The following is a 17,110-nucleotide window of genomic DNA, read 5'->3' on the forward strand; positions in this document are numbered from 1 at the left end:
GTTGTTTACTGGTTTGCTTGGTTGAGCTCTTTTGTACATCTTAACTCAGCATGTCAGTTTTGCAGGTGCCTATTGCCTTGTGCTTATTTAAGGGCCACAAAAGACTTACATTCTAATTCATTTGAAGAATATTAACTCCAGGACAAAGGGTTTGGAGAGCCTAAAACAAGCCCTAAAGTATTATGAGCAAAGAAACACTGGAAAAGATTTTTTTTGCAGTATTTTAAGTAAGATATATGCAGTGCAACTATCTTTATCAATCCACAGTGACCTCAAGTATTTTACTGACACAGTCAAGAACAGCACTGCATTAACTGATAAACTTAATTACTACATCTAGTATTGAAAAGTGCTGGGCTTCTCTATCTCCAAAGATGGATTTCAGATTTCAAAACTGTTTTTCCTGTGCTTTCGTGAAGATGGGAGCCTCTGGATCACACTAAATGGTGCAAGCTTGCTACAGAGGAAAAGTAGAGGGAAAATGCCTAAATGCTGAGCAAGCTATGTCTAGGAAATATGTGAAATAAGTTTAGGCAATGAAAAAAATACCTGAGAGCTGATCTTATTTCTGAATCTCCTTTATGTATAAATCGAGCTCCAGTTAACAGTTCTAGTTTCCCAGCAGCCTTCGACTTGCCATAAAGGTTCTGTCTCTGCTAATAAACACTTCCCAATCTGTTTCTGCTATCTCTTACTCAAAAAAAAAAAAAAAAAAAAAAAAAAAAAAAAAAAGCTCCAGTTGGTTGATATTTTTCTTTATCTTAGCACTACTTGAGACACTACAGGTGCATCCACAGCTCAGGAACTTTGCTTCAAGGGTAAAAGAGAGTGCAGAGGATTGTCATGAAAAATTAGAAGTTTTCGTCCAAGAGTGAAAAACTGAGATTGGAAGTCTTTTATTACTCTAGAAGAAGGAAAAGTTTAGCTACCAGATGTATAAAGATGAGACTGAGTGCAGCAGTTAGAAAGCTTGCTCACCTGCTACAGTGATTCAGCTAAGGGAAACTAAATATATAACTGCAATACATCTCTTAATTCCTTTTTTGGCATTGAATGGGATTACACTGAGCACAGTCTGTTCATGACTCCAACCTAAGAGACAACAGACTTTGTCAGCTCGTAGTGCAGCAGTAACCAAAGAGAGAAGCAACATAAATCATGATTGGAGTGAAAATAGTGGCCTGGAGACTGCAAGGGCTAGAATTGCCTTTTTTTTTTTTTTGACAAAATGAGTGTCAGCTGCAGCTTTTGAAGAGGGAAATGGAAAAGTCGATTTACCTTGTCCAAGAGATACAGAGCAACTTCAAAAGCTGTATGCATTGAAAAACACAAAAGAACTTGAATGCAGGGACGTGCTACATATACTTTTTGGCAACTGAAATCTGGAAAGCCTCTCTGTCCATAATATTTCAGGTCTCTATTATCTCACAATTCCTTCCAGAATGCTATTTCCTAAGACATGTTTTACTACAGCAAGAAAAATTCTACAGCCACATATTGAGCAAATAAACCCTTGGCCTGACTGATTTTTCTTTTTGGGGGTGTATTCCTGCCAGCTTTTCAAACTGAAGCTGTTGACTTCTCAAGAAGTCAAACAGTTACACCCCACTTGGATAAAGCAAGCGAACTATTAACATGCATGTAACACAGAGCGATGTTTGTTTGTTTTTTCACTAATGCCAAGTCAATCCTATAGAGTCTCATTCTTTCCTATGTTCCATATAATATATTTCCATTTTGCCTTTTACTCACAGGTATATATTACTCACTCTTGGTTTTCTGATGTATGAAAATAAAAGAAAATTAAAGTAACCTTTACAAAAATACATGAGGATAGAGATTTTGCAAGTTTTAAGTTGCTACTGAAGGCAAAGGTGAAGCAAGACAGTAGTTACGATATACACGAACCGAGTGATCAGTTTTAGTCAGCACCACAATTAATAGATTTCCTAAGCTGCAAGTGTAAGTGGCAGCTGGTGTACCACACTGTTAGAGTGCAAAACTCTCTCAGAAAATTCACACACATTCAGAAAAGATTAGAGAAAACAATAAAATGCAGAAAGTAGTTTCACAGGGAGAAAAGGAAAGTAGCTCTTTGCAACAGAAATTCCCCCAAATGAATAGGAATACCTTCGGCAAGTGGGTCAAGTGTGTGAATCATGAGCTGGAAGATGCTGTTCCTCATCAAGCTGTTGTGGAGAGATGCAGAGCTTCCTCCCCGCTGGAGCCGTGGCTTGGTCTAGGTGGAAAAATAAGAGAAAGAACTCAGCTGGAATGAAACATCTCCTTGCTTTGGTTCAATTCATTAAGCACTGACAAAAAAACAGGTTGTGAGTGTGGTAAGGCAGTGCAGACACCTACAGCACATAGGCATCTTTTAAGTGCTTTTAATCAGAGAATCATAGAATGATTTGGGTTGAAAGGGACCTTAAAGACTATCTAGTTCCACTCCCTTATGCATCTGAGTTGCTCAAAGCTTCCTTCAATGTGGTCATGAACACTTCCAGAGCATCCACAACGTTTTTTGGGCAGACAGTTCCAGTGTCTCACCACCCTCACCATAAAGAATTTCTTTCTTATATCTAATCTAAATCTAACCTCTTTCAGTTTGAAACTGTTTCCCCTCATCCTCTCACTACACTTCTTGAAAAAAGCTTTCCTCTCCATCTTTCCTGTAGGTTCTCTTTAAATACTGGAAGGCTGCTACAAAATCTCTCTGGAATCTTCTCCTCTTCAGGCTGAACAACCTTGACTCTCACATGTTCTCACAGGGCAGGTGCTCCAGCCCATTACCATCTTTGTGGCCCTCCTACGTACCCACTCAAGGTTGTCTATATCTTTCTTACACTAAGGTGCCAGAGTTGGATGCAGTACTCCAGGTAGGGTCTCACCAAAGCAGAATAGAGGGAAAGAATCACCTCTCTTGACCTGCTAGCCATGCTTGTCTTGAGGCACCCCAGGATGTGATTGACTTTCTGGGCTGTGAGCACACATTACTGGCTCATGTCCAGCTTTTCATCCACCAATACCCCCAAGTCCTTCTCTACAAGGCTGCTTTCAATCCATTCAGTGCCCAGCCTGTATATGTATTTGTGATTGTCCCAGCAATCACAATGGGTAGGACCTTTTTGGACTTCATGAGGTTCACTCAGGTTCACCTCTCAATCCTGCCAAAGTCCTTTTGGATATCATCCTTTTCCTTTAGCAAGCCAACCACATAACATAGCTTGAGCTGTCAGAAAACTTGCTGTGTACTCTATCCCACTGCACATGTTGTCAACAAACATGTTAAACAGCACCAGTCCCAGTATCAACCCCTAAGGAATGCCATTCATCACCAATGACCACTTGTACACCAAGCTGTTGACTACAACTCTCTTGAGTGTGACCATTCAGCCAGTTCCTTATCCACTGGGTAGTCCATCCATAAAATTCATGTCTCTCCAATTTACAGACAAGGATGTCCTGCAGGTCAGGTCAAAAGTTTTGCATAAGTCCTGGTAGATGTTTTGTAGAGATTTAAAACATATTCTGAGTTTTTTTTTTTCCACATGCCATCTTCAAGTACAATAATCAATGCATTTAATACATCCCATAGAGTAAGACTACTTTGGAGATGGCTTTTAGCCTGTTTTGATACAAAGGACAATCAGAACCAGAATCAGAATCAGTTCCTGGCTAAAACTCTGAAAACCAGTTATAGGTAAAAAAACCTCCCAACCCAAAGAAAATAGCCTTTTGCAAAAATACATGATATCTGGATTAATCTTTAGTGTCAGTCAAATGAATAAATAAATAATCATAAAATAAAAATTGATAGACACTAAATCTTTTTAAATTATGGGAAAAAAAAACCACAGAAACTGAACAAGAAAATTATTTCACCATTTAAAAATCATTAATCATTAAAATCAAGAAGGTTGGAAAAGACCTTGAAGGTCATCGAGTCCAACCATCACCCGGCTACCAGGAAGACTAAACTATGCCCTGAAGCGCAATATCCAGACGCTTCTTCAACTCCCCCAGGCATGGTGACTCCACCACCGCCTTGAACAATCTATTTCAAAACTTCACCACTCTCTTGCCTTTCTTTTACCCAAGCACACCCTTATGTGCTCTCATCTTCTGCTTCAAACCCATCCTCTTCCTCTGTGTCATTTTATCTTTGGAAATAAATCCTATAAATGCTATAGCAGCATAGAAGAGGGAAAGAAATCCCAGTAATCTGGAAAAACGTTGATGGTGCCAAACCTAAGTAAGGTTTGTCTCACCACCCTCCTGAGGAACAAATGCTGAGACACATACTAATTTCTGCCTACCGTCAGTGTTTGGTCATCCTTGTCGCCAGCATTAGGTGACTGCATGAATGGGAAGAAGAACAAAGAGAGTGTCAGATGGGGCATGCATAGAATGGAAAGGCAGAAAAACACCACAGATATCTCATCCTATGAATGCTGGTGTGACAGGTTTGCCAACCACTCCAATTAAACCATTCTAGCGATCAAGTACAACAAAGTAACTCACACTGCAGTGCTGCAGGAGTCTTGTCAGTTTCTCAAACATGAACTGTTGTAACTTCAGGACCTGGCACACGGCAGCCAGATGAAGATCATAATGTTCACTTCATACAAGTTTTGTAGGGAGGCAAACTCTCTGTACATCAACAAGTTTGAAAGATTGAGGACTGAAAAACTAACGGTGGTAAGAAACTCAGGACAGATCAGCCATTGTGGGTTAAGGTTTAACTGATGGACTCTGCAGTGAAAACTGATCCTAGTGGGAAAATCTCACCCAGGGGGAGGCACTGGATCATGTTATTCCCTTTCCTTTACTGCTCACCCTCTATTTGAGGGGCAAAAATGACTAGGGAGCTCTCTCTTTGTTTTGCCTTTCGCCTTTGCTGCACAGTGGGGGGCTCTGTGCTAGCTAAGAGTTGATTTGTGATGTGGCTGGGCCTAATTGTTGCTGATTCTGGTCTTTGATATATCTTTATGCAGATATCCCCTCCCCTGACACTTCTGTACCTTCCCTTTATCCTAAATACTTTAATTTTTTTCTTTTTTTTTTTTTAATTCCAATTCTGCATAAGTCATTTTGTTACCCCTTTCACCTTCCCCTGCCTATCTTTTTCCTATGTGGGAAGCAGAAGCCAGGAAAGAGAAGTAACTTACATTTCTGTCCCATGGGGTTTGGCCCTGGAAGCTTAAAGCAGGACACCAACTATTCAATAAACGCTTAAAACACAAGTAATATTGTCTTGGCACTTTGCAAAATGGAACTAGGGAAGGGAAAAAAATGGGGGGGGGAGGGGCATTGGGGAAAGGTGTTTGCGATTAACAACTCCCAGCCCAAAGTGGCAGCACTGGTTAAGGGCATGCAACATGGCACATGCTGCTCTGCCATGAAAGAAAATGAGTGGAAATGAATGGATTTTAATGTATCCTGAAGATGATTTATGCTTCCTTTATCCTATCCCTAAAATGACAGCAGCAGAACACATAACCAGGAAATACTTCTGAAAGAGAACAAAATCTGCACTGAAAACAAGCAAATGTAAGATTTTGGATCTGATTTGTAGCCAAGAGTTTTGTTTGTTTCTTTAACAGAACTAATGCTTATTCTAAATGGGAACCCCAAACTTTCGACATGGAATGTGTTTTCTGTGACATTACAAAAGCTGTGTGATAAAACCACATTCGTTTTCTAGTCATTCTACTTATCATGAGGAAGAAAAGTTGACACATAGAATCATAGAATCAACCAGGTTGGAAGAGACCTCCATGATCATCCAGTCCAACCTATCACCCAGCCCTAACCAATCAACTAGACCATGGCACTAAGTGCCTCATCCAGTCTTTTCTTGAAGACCCCCAGGGACGACACTAGTCATTAAGTACTAATTAAAATAGGACAGAGTATACCAAGTATTATATTTTTTCCCTCGCAGAAGTATTTAATATTCAGAAATCACATACAACCTTTTAATTTAAACCAACAACTGAAAACTGGTCCAAGGTTAAAAATGGTTGTGTTTCTTCACACTGAGAGTAAACACTATATATTTTTAATGTACTCAATAGTAATGTCCTTCAAGAAAACTTATCTTCCTGCAAAGATAAGTTTTCTCTTCTCTTCAATCATGACAACTGTTACATGTTAGTTCCCTTGGGATCAGAAAGAGATGGAAATTCCATGTCATGCTTGCATTATGTAAGTTTCTGAAGAAATTACTGGTAAAAAAAAAGAAACATCTTTTTGCAACCACATTTCTTTGAAACCATGATTTTATTATATCTCTGCAAAATTACAGTAATGCATTTCAGTACACTGTCTTAATCAAAAGTATCTGGTGTGCAACCCGTTATTATATTACCAGAACTATAGAAAGATTAATCATGAGACAGTCCACTATTTTTTTTTTAGAGAGTTCACCAAAATATTTCTTGATTCTTCTGCATGCCATAGCAGCATCTAAGAGTCCGTCCTCTGGTTTGTACTGGTGATCATGTATTCAAGACATCTGTGCTAAAGTCATTAAAAGTATTGTATTTCATGGAGAATCGAGAGACATGACTACTTCCTCTGAAGAAGGAGTCTATGGTATCCTTGTCACACTTTTCTTTTTCTTAGTGATCTAAGTTCACCACTGATTAAGAGTGGCATCTTCCTTGGCTTGTCTGGAGTGCATTTCCTTGAGAAACAGGTTCCTGAAGTAATTCATGCAAGAGATGATGCCTCAGTAACTATGTGGAGAGTTATCTCATGCTTTCCTATAAAATAAAGAGCATCATGATGCTCAAATGAAGAACAGTATCTATAAAGAGCCCTAGATATTTGATTCTGAATATCCTTATTCATGAAAGATGTTAATAAAGATTATGTATTTCAAAACCAGAATCAGAGAGAGCTCACTGCTTGCAGGAATGTTGTTATGAAGAAGCAAGAGTGTAAGAGTTTGGGTAGCTGGTCCTGAAGAATAGCCATAGGCAGGAAACTGACGCAGTCAAGGCAACAAAGGGAACCTTTTGGCTGGTGCCCATGGGCCACTCAATCAAGAGAAGTCTGCTGATGAAGCCTTCTTATTGCAGCTACAAGAGGTTTTGTGCTTGCATGCCCTCATCCTCTTGGGGATGTACTGCAAAACTAACACAGTGAGCTGTAGGTAATTGAGGAGACTCCTGAGACCACTGAGGATAACTTCTTAGGCCAGATAGTAGACAGCCATATCAGAATTGACCTGATACTGGACCTGATGGTCACCAATGCAAGTGAGCTCATGAGTGATGTCAAGATTGGAGGCAGCTGAGGCTGCAGCAGACAGGGAGTTCACAGTGCTGAGGAACAGGGTCAGGTGAGGAGTAAAGTCAAGACCCCAAATTTTAGGAAAGCAAAATTTGAGCTCCTCAAGGACTTTGTCAATCGGACACCCTGGAAAGCAGTATTCTGTATCAACAGAGTAGAATAGAGCTGGCAAATCATTAAGAATGCTTCCAAAGAGTGGAAGAGCTCTTGATTCCAAGAAATTTTAGAAATCAGGCATAAAAGGGAAGAGATCAGCATGGCTGAGTTGAGAGCTGCTGGTGAAATTATAGGGCAAGGAAGAAATGTACAGGAAGTGGAATTGGGGACAGGTGTCTTGGTTAGAGTATAGGGCCACTGCCCAAATATTTGTATGTGTGGGGGCAGGATGGCCAGGACATGGCCAGAGCTGAACTTGGCAAGGGATACAAAAAACAGTGAGAAGGGTTTCTACAGATGTATCAACCAGAAAAGCAAAGTTAAAGAAAGTGTACTCCTGCAATCACCAAGAACAGCAAGCTTCTTACAACAGACAGGAGAAGGATGAAGTACTCAACATTTGTCTTGCCTTAGCTTTCACCAGCAACCTCTCTTCTCTCACCTCCCAGGATAATGGACCACGAGTTGAGGATCAGGGCCCAAAATCTAGTACACTGTTAGATAAGACCAGGTTCCTGAGTATGTGAAGAACCTGAACATACACAAGTCTATGAGATCTGATGAGATACATCCCAGAGTCCTGATGAATTGGCTGATGTAGTTGTTAAGACACACTCCACGATATTTGGTGGTGTATATCAGTGGTGATTGAAAGAAGTGAAAGACGGCACTCATTTAAAAAAGAGTAGAAAGATGGATCCTGTGACCTATCAATCTGTCAGACACACCTCTGTGCCTGGGAAGATCATGGAGCAGATCTCCCTAGGAGCTATACATGAAGAAAAGGAAAGTTATTTGAGACTTCACCAGGAGCAAGTCCTCTCTGACCAACCTAGTGGCACGCTACAATCAAGTGACTACATCAGTGGACAAGGGAAAGGAAACAGGTGTCATATATCTGGACTTGTGTAAAGCCTTTGACACCATTCCCCACAATACTCTTCTCTCTAAGCTGAAGAGATTTGATGGATAGACTGTTGAAGACAGTTTGATGGATAATGAACTGGTTGGATGGCCGCATCCAGAGGCTAGTGCTCAATGGCTTGACACATGGAAACCAGTCACAAGCAGTGCCTCTCAGAAGTCCTCATCAGTGACAGACAGAAGGACTGAGTGCACCTTTAGCAAGTTCACAGACAACACCAAGCTGAGTGGTACTGTTATGTTCCAGAAGGACAGCATATCACCCACAGGAACCTGAACAAGCCGGTGAAGTGGCCTTGTGTGTATTTCATGAGGTTCAACAAGCCACTTGCAAGGTCCTACACCTGGGTCAAGGCATTCCTTAGCTACCAATACAGGCTGTGGGATGATGTTATTGAAAGCAGCCATGTGGAAAAGGACTTGTGGGTACTGGCAGATGAAAAGCTGGGCACAAGCCAACAATGTGTGCTGCAGCCCAAATGCATCCTGGACTGCATCAATAGTGTACAGTAGGTTGAGAGAGGTGATTCTGGCACTTTGCTCTGCTCTGGTGAGACCTCACCTGGAGTAGTGTGTCCAGCTCTGGGTCCCTCGATGCAAGAAAGACATTGACCTGTTAGAGTAGGTCCAGAGAAGGGCTACAAAAATGATCTAAAGGATGGAGCACATCTCCTATAAGGACAGGCTGAGAGATCTGGCAGTTGTTCAGCCTGAAGAAGAAAAGGCTCCAGGGAGACTTTATTGTTGCAATTCAGTTCTCAAAGACATCCTCTAAGAAACATGGGACAATTTATTAGCAATGCTTGTTGCAACAGGATAAAGGGTAATGGCTTTAAACAAAGTAAGAGTAGATTCAGATTAGATATAAGGAAGAAATTTCTTACAATGAGGGTGTTGAAACAATGGCATAGGTTACCCAGAGAGATGGTAGAAGCCCTGTCTCTGAGAGAGTTCAAGGTCAGGTTGGATGGGGCTTTGAGCAACCTGATCCAGTTAAAGATATCCCTGTGTACTGTGGGGTGGGGGTTGGACTAGGTGACCTTAAATCACAGAACCATACAATGGTTTGGATCAGAAGGGACCTTCAAAGATAGATACTTTGACACCCTGGCAGTCAGCAGGGACATACTCCATAAGATCAGGTCACCCAGAGCCCCATCGTGCCTGACCTTAAATATCTCAAAGGATGGGGCCTACCTCACTGGGTGACCTGTTCCAGTGTTCCACTGTCCTCAGGGTAAAGAACTTCCTCCTAATGTCCAATCTCTTCTCTAAAGCATTCTATGATATCCATATTTACGCTACAGTAAACTGATGGTAAGGATTACATATTAGTACTTACAACCAGCAACAGAACAGTCTCAAGTTGTGCTGGAGGAGGTATAGGCTTGATATTAGGAGGAAGTTCTTCACAGAGAGAACACCTCTGTACCTGTTCACGAAAAGACTGGATGAGGCACTTATTGCCATGGTCTAGCTGATTAGATAGGACTGGACTGGATGATCTTGGTTGGATAGGTTGAACTGGATAATCTTGGAGGTCTCTTCCAACCTGATTGATTCTATGATTCTATGGTACTAGTGTTCAGTAGATTGTTACCTGAGTTGAGTCTGTATACTGAGAATCTTGGATTCTATTAAAAGAGTGAAGGAAAACTCTTTAATAAGCACAATACAGGGAAAATAAATCAAAATTCTCTTTCACTTTGCCTGCTTCATTCCTTTCACCTTCCCCCTTCCCAGAAGTACAGTAATTCAGGGAGTTTCACCTGAAGAAGCAGACTTGAAGAAAATAACTATGATTCACAAGAACCATATCCAAAATCAAATTTAAGATGTAAGCTTGCTTTACTTATAAAAACAAAGAATTTATCAAATTCAGCTTGAGTTTCCAAAGATACCCACCTGGCTGCATTTACACCTGCTTGTTTACAACAGGCACCTGATGTGAAAACTGTAGGCCTGGGCAAACCAGAATGGCTTTGTTCATTTAGATTAGTTGCTTCTTTATGCCAGACTTTGAGCCTGGTGTCATCAGCAGGACTTTTGAGTTTTTTGATCATGGGTGGATTTACATGATGCCAGACCTGCTGGTGGCAGATGGGGTACACCTCTCCCAGAAGGGGAGAAGGGCTTCATCATGGGAGTTGGCCAGGCTCACTGACAGGGCTTTAAACCTGATCAGAAGAGTGAAAGAGAAAGGACTAGGCTCCCTGGAGACAGACCTGAACACTTGTGGGACACTGTGATGGTCTCACTGTTATCTCAGGGGAGATAGGGGACAGTGGGCCATGTGATAAGGCAGATATGAGGACCACTGATGAGCTAGGAGTCATGGTAGAGCCTGGGGGCAATCAAGAAGTTGACACCTACCTCACAAAAAACTGCTCCAGCTGAAGCACATCAATGGCACAGAGAATGGGGAACAAGCAAGAAGAGCTCAAAGCTACCATCCAGCAGGAAAACTACGATAATGCTGCCCTGATAGAAACATGGTGGGATGAATCCCATCTCTGGACTGCTGTGCTGGATGGCTGTAGACTCTACAGAGGGCACAGGCAAAGGACAGGTGGTGGGGTGGGCCTGTGTGTTGAGAAGGCCTCAGCTGTCTCAAGCACAATGATGACAGTGATGACAGAGCTGAATGCTTGTGGGTAAGAATTGGAAAGGCTAACAAGTTAGAAGTCAAGATGGAGGTCTGCTACAGACCATCCGAGCAGGATGAGGAAGCTGATGAAGTGTTTTACAAGTGTCTGTGGAAGGTCTTAGAATTGCTAACCCTTGTTCTTCTGAAGGACTTCAACTTACCAGGTATCTGTTGGAAACAGTCCTGGAGGTTCTTGGAGCATGTGGAAGATGACTTCCTAACACAGCTGCTTTACTATTCTCTACTACTGCTCTACTCAGCTCTCCACTAGACCAGCTGCTTGTAAACAGAGAGGGACTAGAAGGAAATATAAAGGCTGGTGGCCATCTTGGACAAAGTGACCACAGGATGGTGCAGTTTACAATTTTTAGCCAAGATAGGAGGGAAGTCAACAGTCAGTAGAACTACATCCTTGTTGACTTGTTCAGGAGGCTGGTTGATGGCATAATCTGGAAGGTAGTCCTGAAGTTCAAAGGAATCCAGGAAGGCTGGACATTCCTCAAGAGGGAAATTTTCAAGACACAGGAACAACCTGTCCCTGTGCATCAGAAAATGAGCTGGCAGGGCAGAAGACCAGCCTGGCTAAGTAGGGAGCTTTGGGTAGAACTAAGGAAGAAAAGGAAACTCTACTGGCAGGCAGCTCAGGAAGAGTACAAGGCTCTTACAAGGATATGAAAGGAGGAAAGTAGAAAGGGCAAAGTTCAACTAGAACTCAATCATGTCAGTGTCACTGAAGATATGAAAAAATGCTTTTATCAATATCTTAACAGTAAAAGAAGAGGCAGGGAGAATGTCTACGCACTACTGGGTGTGGCAGGGAACCTGGTGATCTAGGACAAGACTCAGGTGGCACTTCTTGCCACAGTGTTTGTCAGTGACACCAGTTGCTCCTTGAGGGTTCAGTCACTGAAAATGGGAGACAGGGATGGGGAGCAGAAAGCAGCCCCCACAGTGCTGGAGGAAATGATCAGCAACCTATTGTGCCTCTCAGATGTGCACAGGTCTATGGGACCAGATGAGATCATCCAAAGGTACTTAAGGAGCTGGCAGATGAGATCACCAAGACACTCACCATTGTTTGCCAGCACTTCTGGCTAACTGGGGAGCTCCCAGTTGACTGAATGCTAGCAGATGTGGTGAACATCTACAAGAAGGGCCAAAAGGATGACCCAGGGAACTGCAGACCTGTCAGTCAGTCTGAACTCGGTATCAGGAAAGGGTATGGAGCAGATCCTCCTGAGTGTTGTCACCCAGCACACGCAAGACAAGCAGGTGATCAGGCCCAGCCAGCATAGGTTTATGAAAGGCAGGTCCTGTCTGACTAATCTAATCTCCTTCTACAGTAAGGTGACCTGCCTAGTGGATGGCTTGCAAGGAGTGTCTTTAGAAGCTGGGGTTGTTCAGTCTAGAGAAGAGGAGGCTGAGAGGAGACCTCATTGCTCTCTACAACTACCTGAAGTGAGTTAGGAGCCAGGAGGGGGTCAGCCTCTTCTCCTTGATGACAGGTGACAGGACTAGAGGAAACGGTTTCAAGCTGCACCAGAGGAGGTTCAGGCCGCATGTTAGGAAATATTTCTTCACTGTAAGGGTTATCAAACACTGGAATAGTCTGCCCAAGGCAGTGGTGGAGTCATCATTCCTGGGGGTGTTCAAGCAGCATGCGGACCTGGTGCTTAGGGACATCATTTAGTGTTGACCTTTCTGTACTAGGTTGAAGGTTGGACTGAATGATCTTCAAATGTCTTCCAACCACATACATTCTGTGATTGATTTTGTGATTTTCTAATGTGCACATCTATAGTGAATCCTTGTAAATGTTCAGAGTAGACGCATCTTAGCTGATTGAAGCAGTGACAAATGGATGGTTTAAGGTATCAGTTATTAAATCAGATGTTAATGATTCAATTCCAGATTTTTACACATAATATTATACAAAACAGGACTCCTGGTCAGCCTGTAGGATCAGTCATAAGATATCTAGTTATTCAACATGTGCAAGAAAGTCAGTCTGCCCCATGTCTCTTACCTTCTCTGAACTTGCTTAAAGTCAGGTATCTTTGGCTTAGGATGGTAATGTAATAACTCAAGCTTAAGGACTTGAGGAGTTTTTAATCACCTTAGTGTCAGAACTAATTATGCAGTTTTAAGTTGTGCTCTTATCCTCATTTCAGGACTTGTCAATGAAGTCACCTTTTGCTATTTTGTAAATCATACAGATTAGCACCACAGTTCTGTATGTCTATATAACTTTTAAGGAGACCTAAAGCTAGGTACATACAGTGGTCATTAGACACTCGTGCACACAGAACATTTGTTCCCAAGTGACAGTTTTAAGTATTTCAGTATGGATTTATGTGGCTAGCTTTAAAATACCTGGACTTGGTTAATATGCTGTTTAATATGCTACCACTTCATCAGCAATGTAACATGGGAAAGCATCAGGCAGTGCTCCAAGATGAACTTCACAAAATTTAAAATACATCTAAATTAAAATCACCTAAGAAACAAAACCGAGCTGCCCTGGGCAAAGGGCTAGGTAGGTTTTCAGATGAACTCCAACTACACCATAGAGAGTACTAACAGGAGATGCCTCCTTATAATTTCTTACAACTCAATCAAGCATGAACATAGTAATAACTCAGTACAAAAAGCATTTAATAGGATTTCTGATTATCTAAATACACAAAGGGTCTGCTTCAGGTTACAAAGGTTTTAGAGTTTGCCTTAAAAGTAGTCACAGTAATTCCCAGAGAGGAGTGTCTGATAGTGCTTAATGATACTCCACTAGCCTGCAACTACCAAATTAATTTCGTTGTACAAAGCTGCATTGGATTGGGTACACTAAGATGATTCATCACAGGGGTGAAAAGACTGCAGTTTCATTGCCTTTCTGCCTCCAGTGCCCTGAAAAATCCTGAGGGACATGGGCAGCTTCAGGTGCAGAGGAGAAGCTAGTCTTCACAGCCTCTAGGAAGAAAATGCTGAATCAGTGCTTCTACAGCTGCCCTGGTCACTCACATTTCTTTTCCACTGAGCTCTGCTCACTTACATGTCTTATTTCAGGGCTGCCCATCCCCTTCAGGTGACTTTTGACACCAATATCTCTGACAACTTTATTGTCAGCTGGCAGAAACTCAAACCAAATCTAGCTCTCAGGATAGTTACTGCAAGAATGTAATCAAATGTGAGGAGGTCATATAAAATAATGAATGATATTGAGAAAGCCTATTGAGAATTGCTAATAGTTGATGTTTCCCACTGTGTCAGAAGAAGAGAGAATAGATGTAGAACACTGTCCCTTAAATGAGACAAAGGGAAAGCCTTGTCACGCTATATCAGGATTATGCTTAAGGTGAAATGTTTCAAATAGCTGTGCTTTAAAATGTAGAATCCTCACTTGCTGGGAGTACAGTTCCAGGCTGCAGGGACTGTGAACATCAGTTTTGCACCAGCCTAATATGCAAAATCTAGCAGTTTTCTTTCATTATTCCATTTCTTCACCTATGAACTAGGAATATAAAACAATTCTGATGAAGAGGGATGATTGTTTTGGAGGCAGCTGCTGGGTACCACTGCCTTCTTTTTAACAATTAAATACACTCTTTGGATTTTGAATCTCTCACTGAGCACAATACACATGCTTATTACAATAAACTACGACACAGAAAGTCTCAGAGCAGCATCTCTGATAGCTGTAGGTAAGGAATCAAAAAGTACCTCTCACAACATTTTGTTAGCTGACAAACATCAAGCAGTTTTTAAAGCTTTGGGCCATTTACACCCTTAATAGGTCCAAACCTATGAGTTTACAAGGTTATGTGACAATAAATGCAAACAAAGCACATGATCCACTTGCACTTTTAATATCCAGTCAAATATTAGATTGATTCTTCAACACTGTAAAAGGAAAACTAGTGAAAATATGTTGGTTTAATTTTTTATTGACTCATTACCTGGATTATATCACACTTTCTCAACTTAAAAATGGGAAACTAGACTTCAAGTCTGAGACAAAGCAAAGCATTACTAAAAGCAAGTGCTTTAATTTTGCATATTTGACTCAAGAGTATTTCAGGCTCATTATCTTAATAACTGACATTGAATACCATCTGCCTCCATATTCATCCTTCAGATAGTAATTCTCAGCTATTTTGACCACTCCCTCCTAAGTCCTTCTGAGAAGGGCATTAAGGCTTATGAAGAGCACAAGTTCTGTGAGCAGCATCTGAGGGAGATGGAGTTGTTCAATCTGGAGAAAAGGAGGCTGAGGGGAGACCTTATAGCCCTCTAAAACCTGAAGGGAGGGCCAGCTTTTGCTCCTTGATCACAAGGAAGGGAAGGTTCAGGCTGGATGTTAAGAAATACTTCTTCACTGAAAGGGTTATCTAACATGGGAATGAGCAGTGGAGGAGTCACCATCCCTGGAGGTGTTGCAACAGAATGTGGACCTAGTGCTTAGGGGCATGGTTTAGTGTTCACCTTTCAGTACTGGGCCAAAGGTTGGACTAGATGATTTTGAAGGTCTCTTCCAACCACACATATTTTGTGATCTTTTGATTTCTGATGACCTGAAACACACAAATGTAATCTAAGGTGTTGTTTTATGCTTAGTGAGGGGGTAAGAAATGGTAGAGAGAAAAAACTGTTAAGAAGAAACAGGAAAGGAATTTTATGGAACAGCCTGCAGGTAAGACACCAAGACTATTTTGCAAGTGATCCTGATAGAGATGTGGATAGAAAAGTAAGTCTGAATTTCCAATTTTCATCTACAATTATAAAGCAAAACAAACTGTTCTCACAGAATCACAGAAAAGGCCACATCAACTTCTGTCCTACTCTGATTCCTTCTGTCTTTTAAATATTTTTTTTTCTACAACATTCTGCATTGCATTAAGATGAAAGAGAAGCTCTGTGCCTTGAAATCAAGCACATCCTTGCCCACTGGGATTATGGAGATCACCAGACATGTGTTCTGGAGCATCTATAGCATGCACATGCCAAGTTACTTTTAACTCCTTTTGAGTCAAAGGTGGTATTGAGGCAGAAAGACCTTAATGGCACCCTTTCTAATTGCAGACTTAGAACATCAAGAACTTAGATCAGACCTTTCCCATTTGGCTTCCCAGTGTTTGGATGCTTCATTTGGGAAACTGTGTCCTACACAGCATAGCAAAGGACAGACCGAAAAATCTTTGTCCTCACCTTCCTTCATCAGTCTGCTATTTCACACTGCCTTTCATACTACAAACCTGGTGCCTGCAGGTAACCCACTGCCATACACACAAGTAGTGGTACTGTTGCTCTCTTATGCAAGGCCTGGTCCTCCTGGAACAGCTTTCTAATATTTAAGGTAAATCTGCAACTCCAATGATAACTTCCAGTGTAATCAAATAGAGTAAGACATTAGGATAAACATGCTCAGGAGTTTGGGAGGATAGAACTGTGAAGGGGTGTAGTAGGAGACCACAGACACAAGCAAGTGTGAGAGTCTGCCTAAGCAGCCCTAGCTCAGGCTCTATCTGCCTTCCACTTCTTTTTCTCATTGCAGTGTAGAGCAAAAGCATTTCTTTACCTCTAAGCTGCCAGGTGAGCTTCTTTGCAAATCACTGAGATTTCTCAAGAGACTTTTGGTGAGATATGCTATTTTGTACATCAGTTAAAAATCACAATCTGCAAGATCTTTCAACTGGAAAGACAAATGCAGAGTAATATAATCCATCTTTTATGTAAACCCATTCCACTACTAAAAATCTTGAAGTCTAGCTTCTCTAAAACACTTTAGGAGTCAAAGGCAGGAGCCAAAGGGCTCCTTTAAGCCAATACTTGCTCCCTAAATTCTTTGTCTGCGTCTGTCCTTTTCTCTCATAATTTTTCTTTCAGCATCTCTGTTACTTTCATCATGCCTTGGAATTTCCTGTTACCTTTCTTTCTCCTATGTCTTTGGCAGAGACAGCACACAATGCCAATGGAAACCTAGACCATCATGGACACCTCTGTTCCACGGGCTGGCACATCTCTCTATCTGATACATTTCAGCTACCAGTTTTCATTAAGAAATGAAAGCTATTTTCAAAATTGCAC

At 41.5% G+C, this 17,110-nt stretch overlaps 1 protein-coding gene across 3 annotated transcripts in view; it reads right to left on the reverse strand.

Annotated features, from left to right (window-relative positions):
* The window catches only part of SLC24A2 (solute carrier family 24 member 2), a 133,825-nt gene that overhangs the window by 62,849 nt on the left and 53,866 nt on the right, over positions 1–17,110 (reverse strand). For 2 of the 3 annotated variants that reach the window (XM_064176747.1, XM_064176746.1), the window contains exon 3: positions 2,131–2,239. In XM_064176747.1, the coding sequence (XP_064032817.1) occupies positions 2,131–2,239 (109 nt within the window). Of the gene's footprint in view, positions 1–2,130; positions 2,240–4,319; positions 4,359–17,110 lie in introns of all 3 variants that reach the window. The other variant, XM_064176748.1, reaches the window with a different exon arrangement.

Source organism: Pogoniulus pusillus, chromosome Z (assembly GCF_015220805.1).
Source record: "Pogoniulus pusillus isolate bPogPus1 chromosome Z, bPogPus1.pri, whole genome shotgun sequence".
Taxonomy (NCBI): domain Eukaryota; kingdom Metazoa; phylum Chordata; class Aves; order Piciformes; family Lybiidae; genus Pogoniulus; species Pogoniulus pusillus.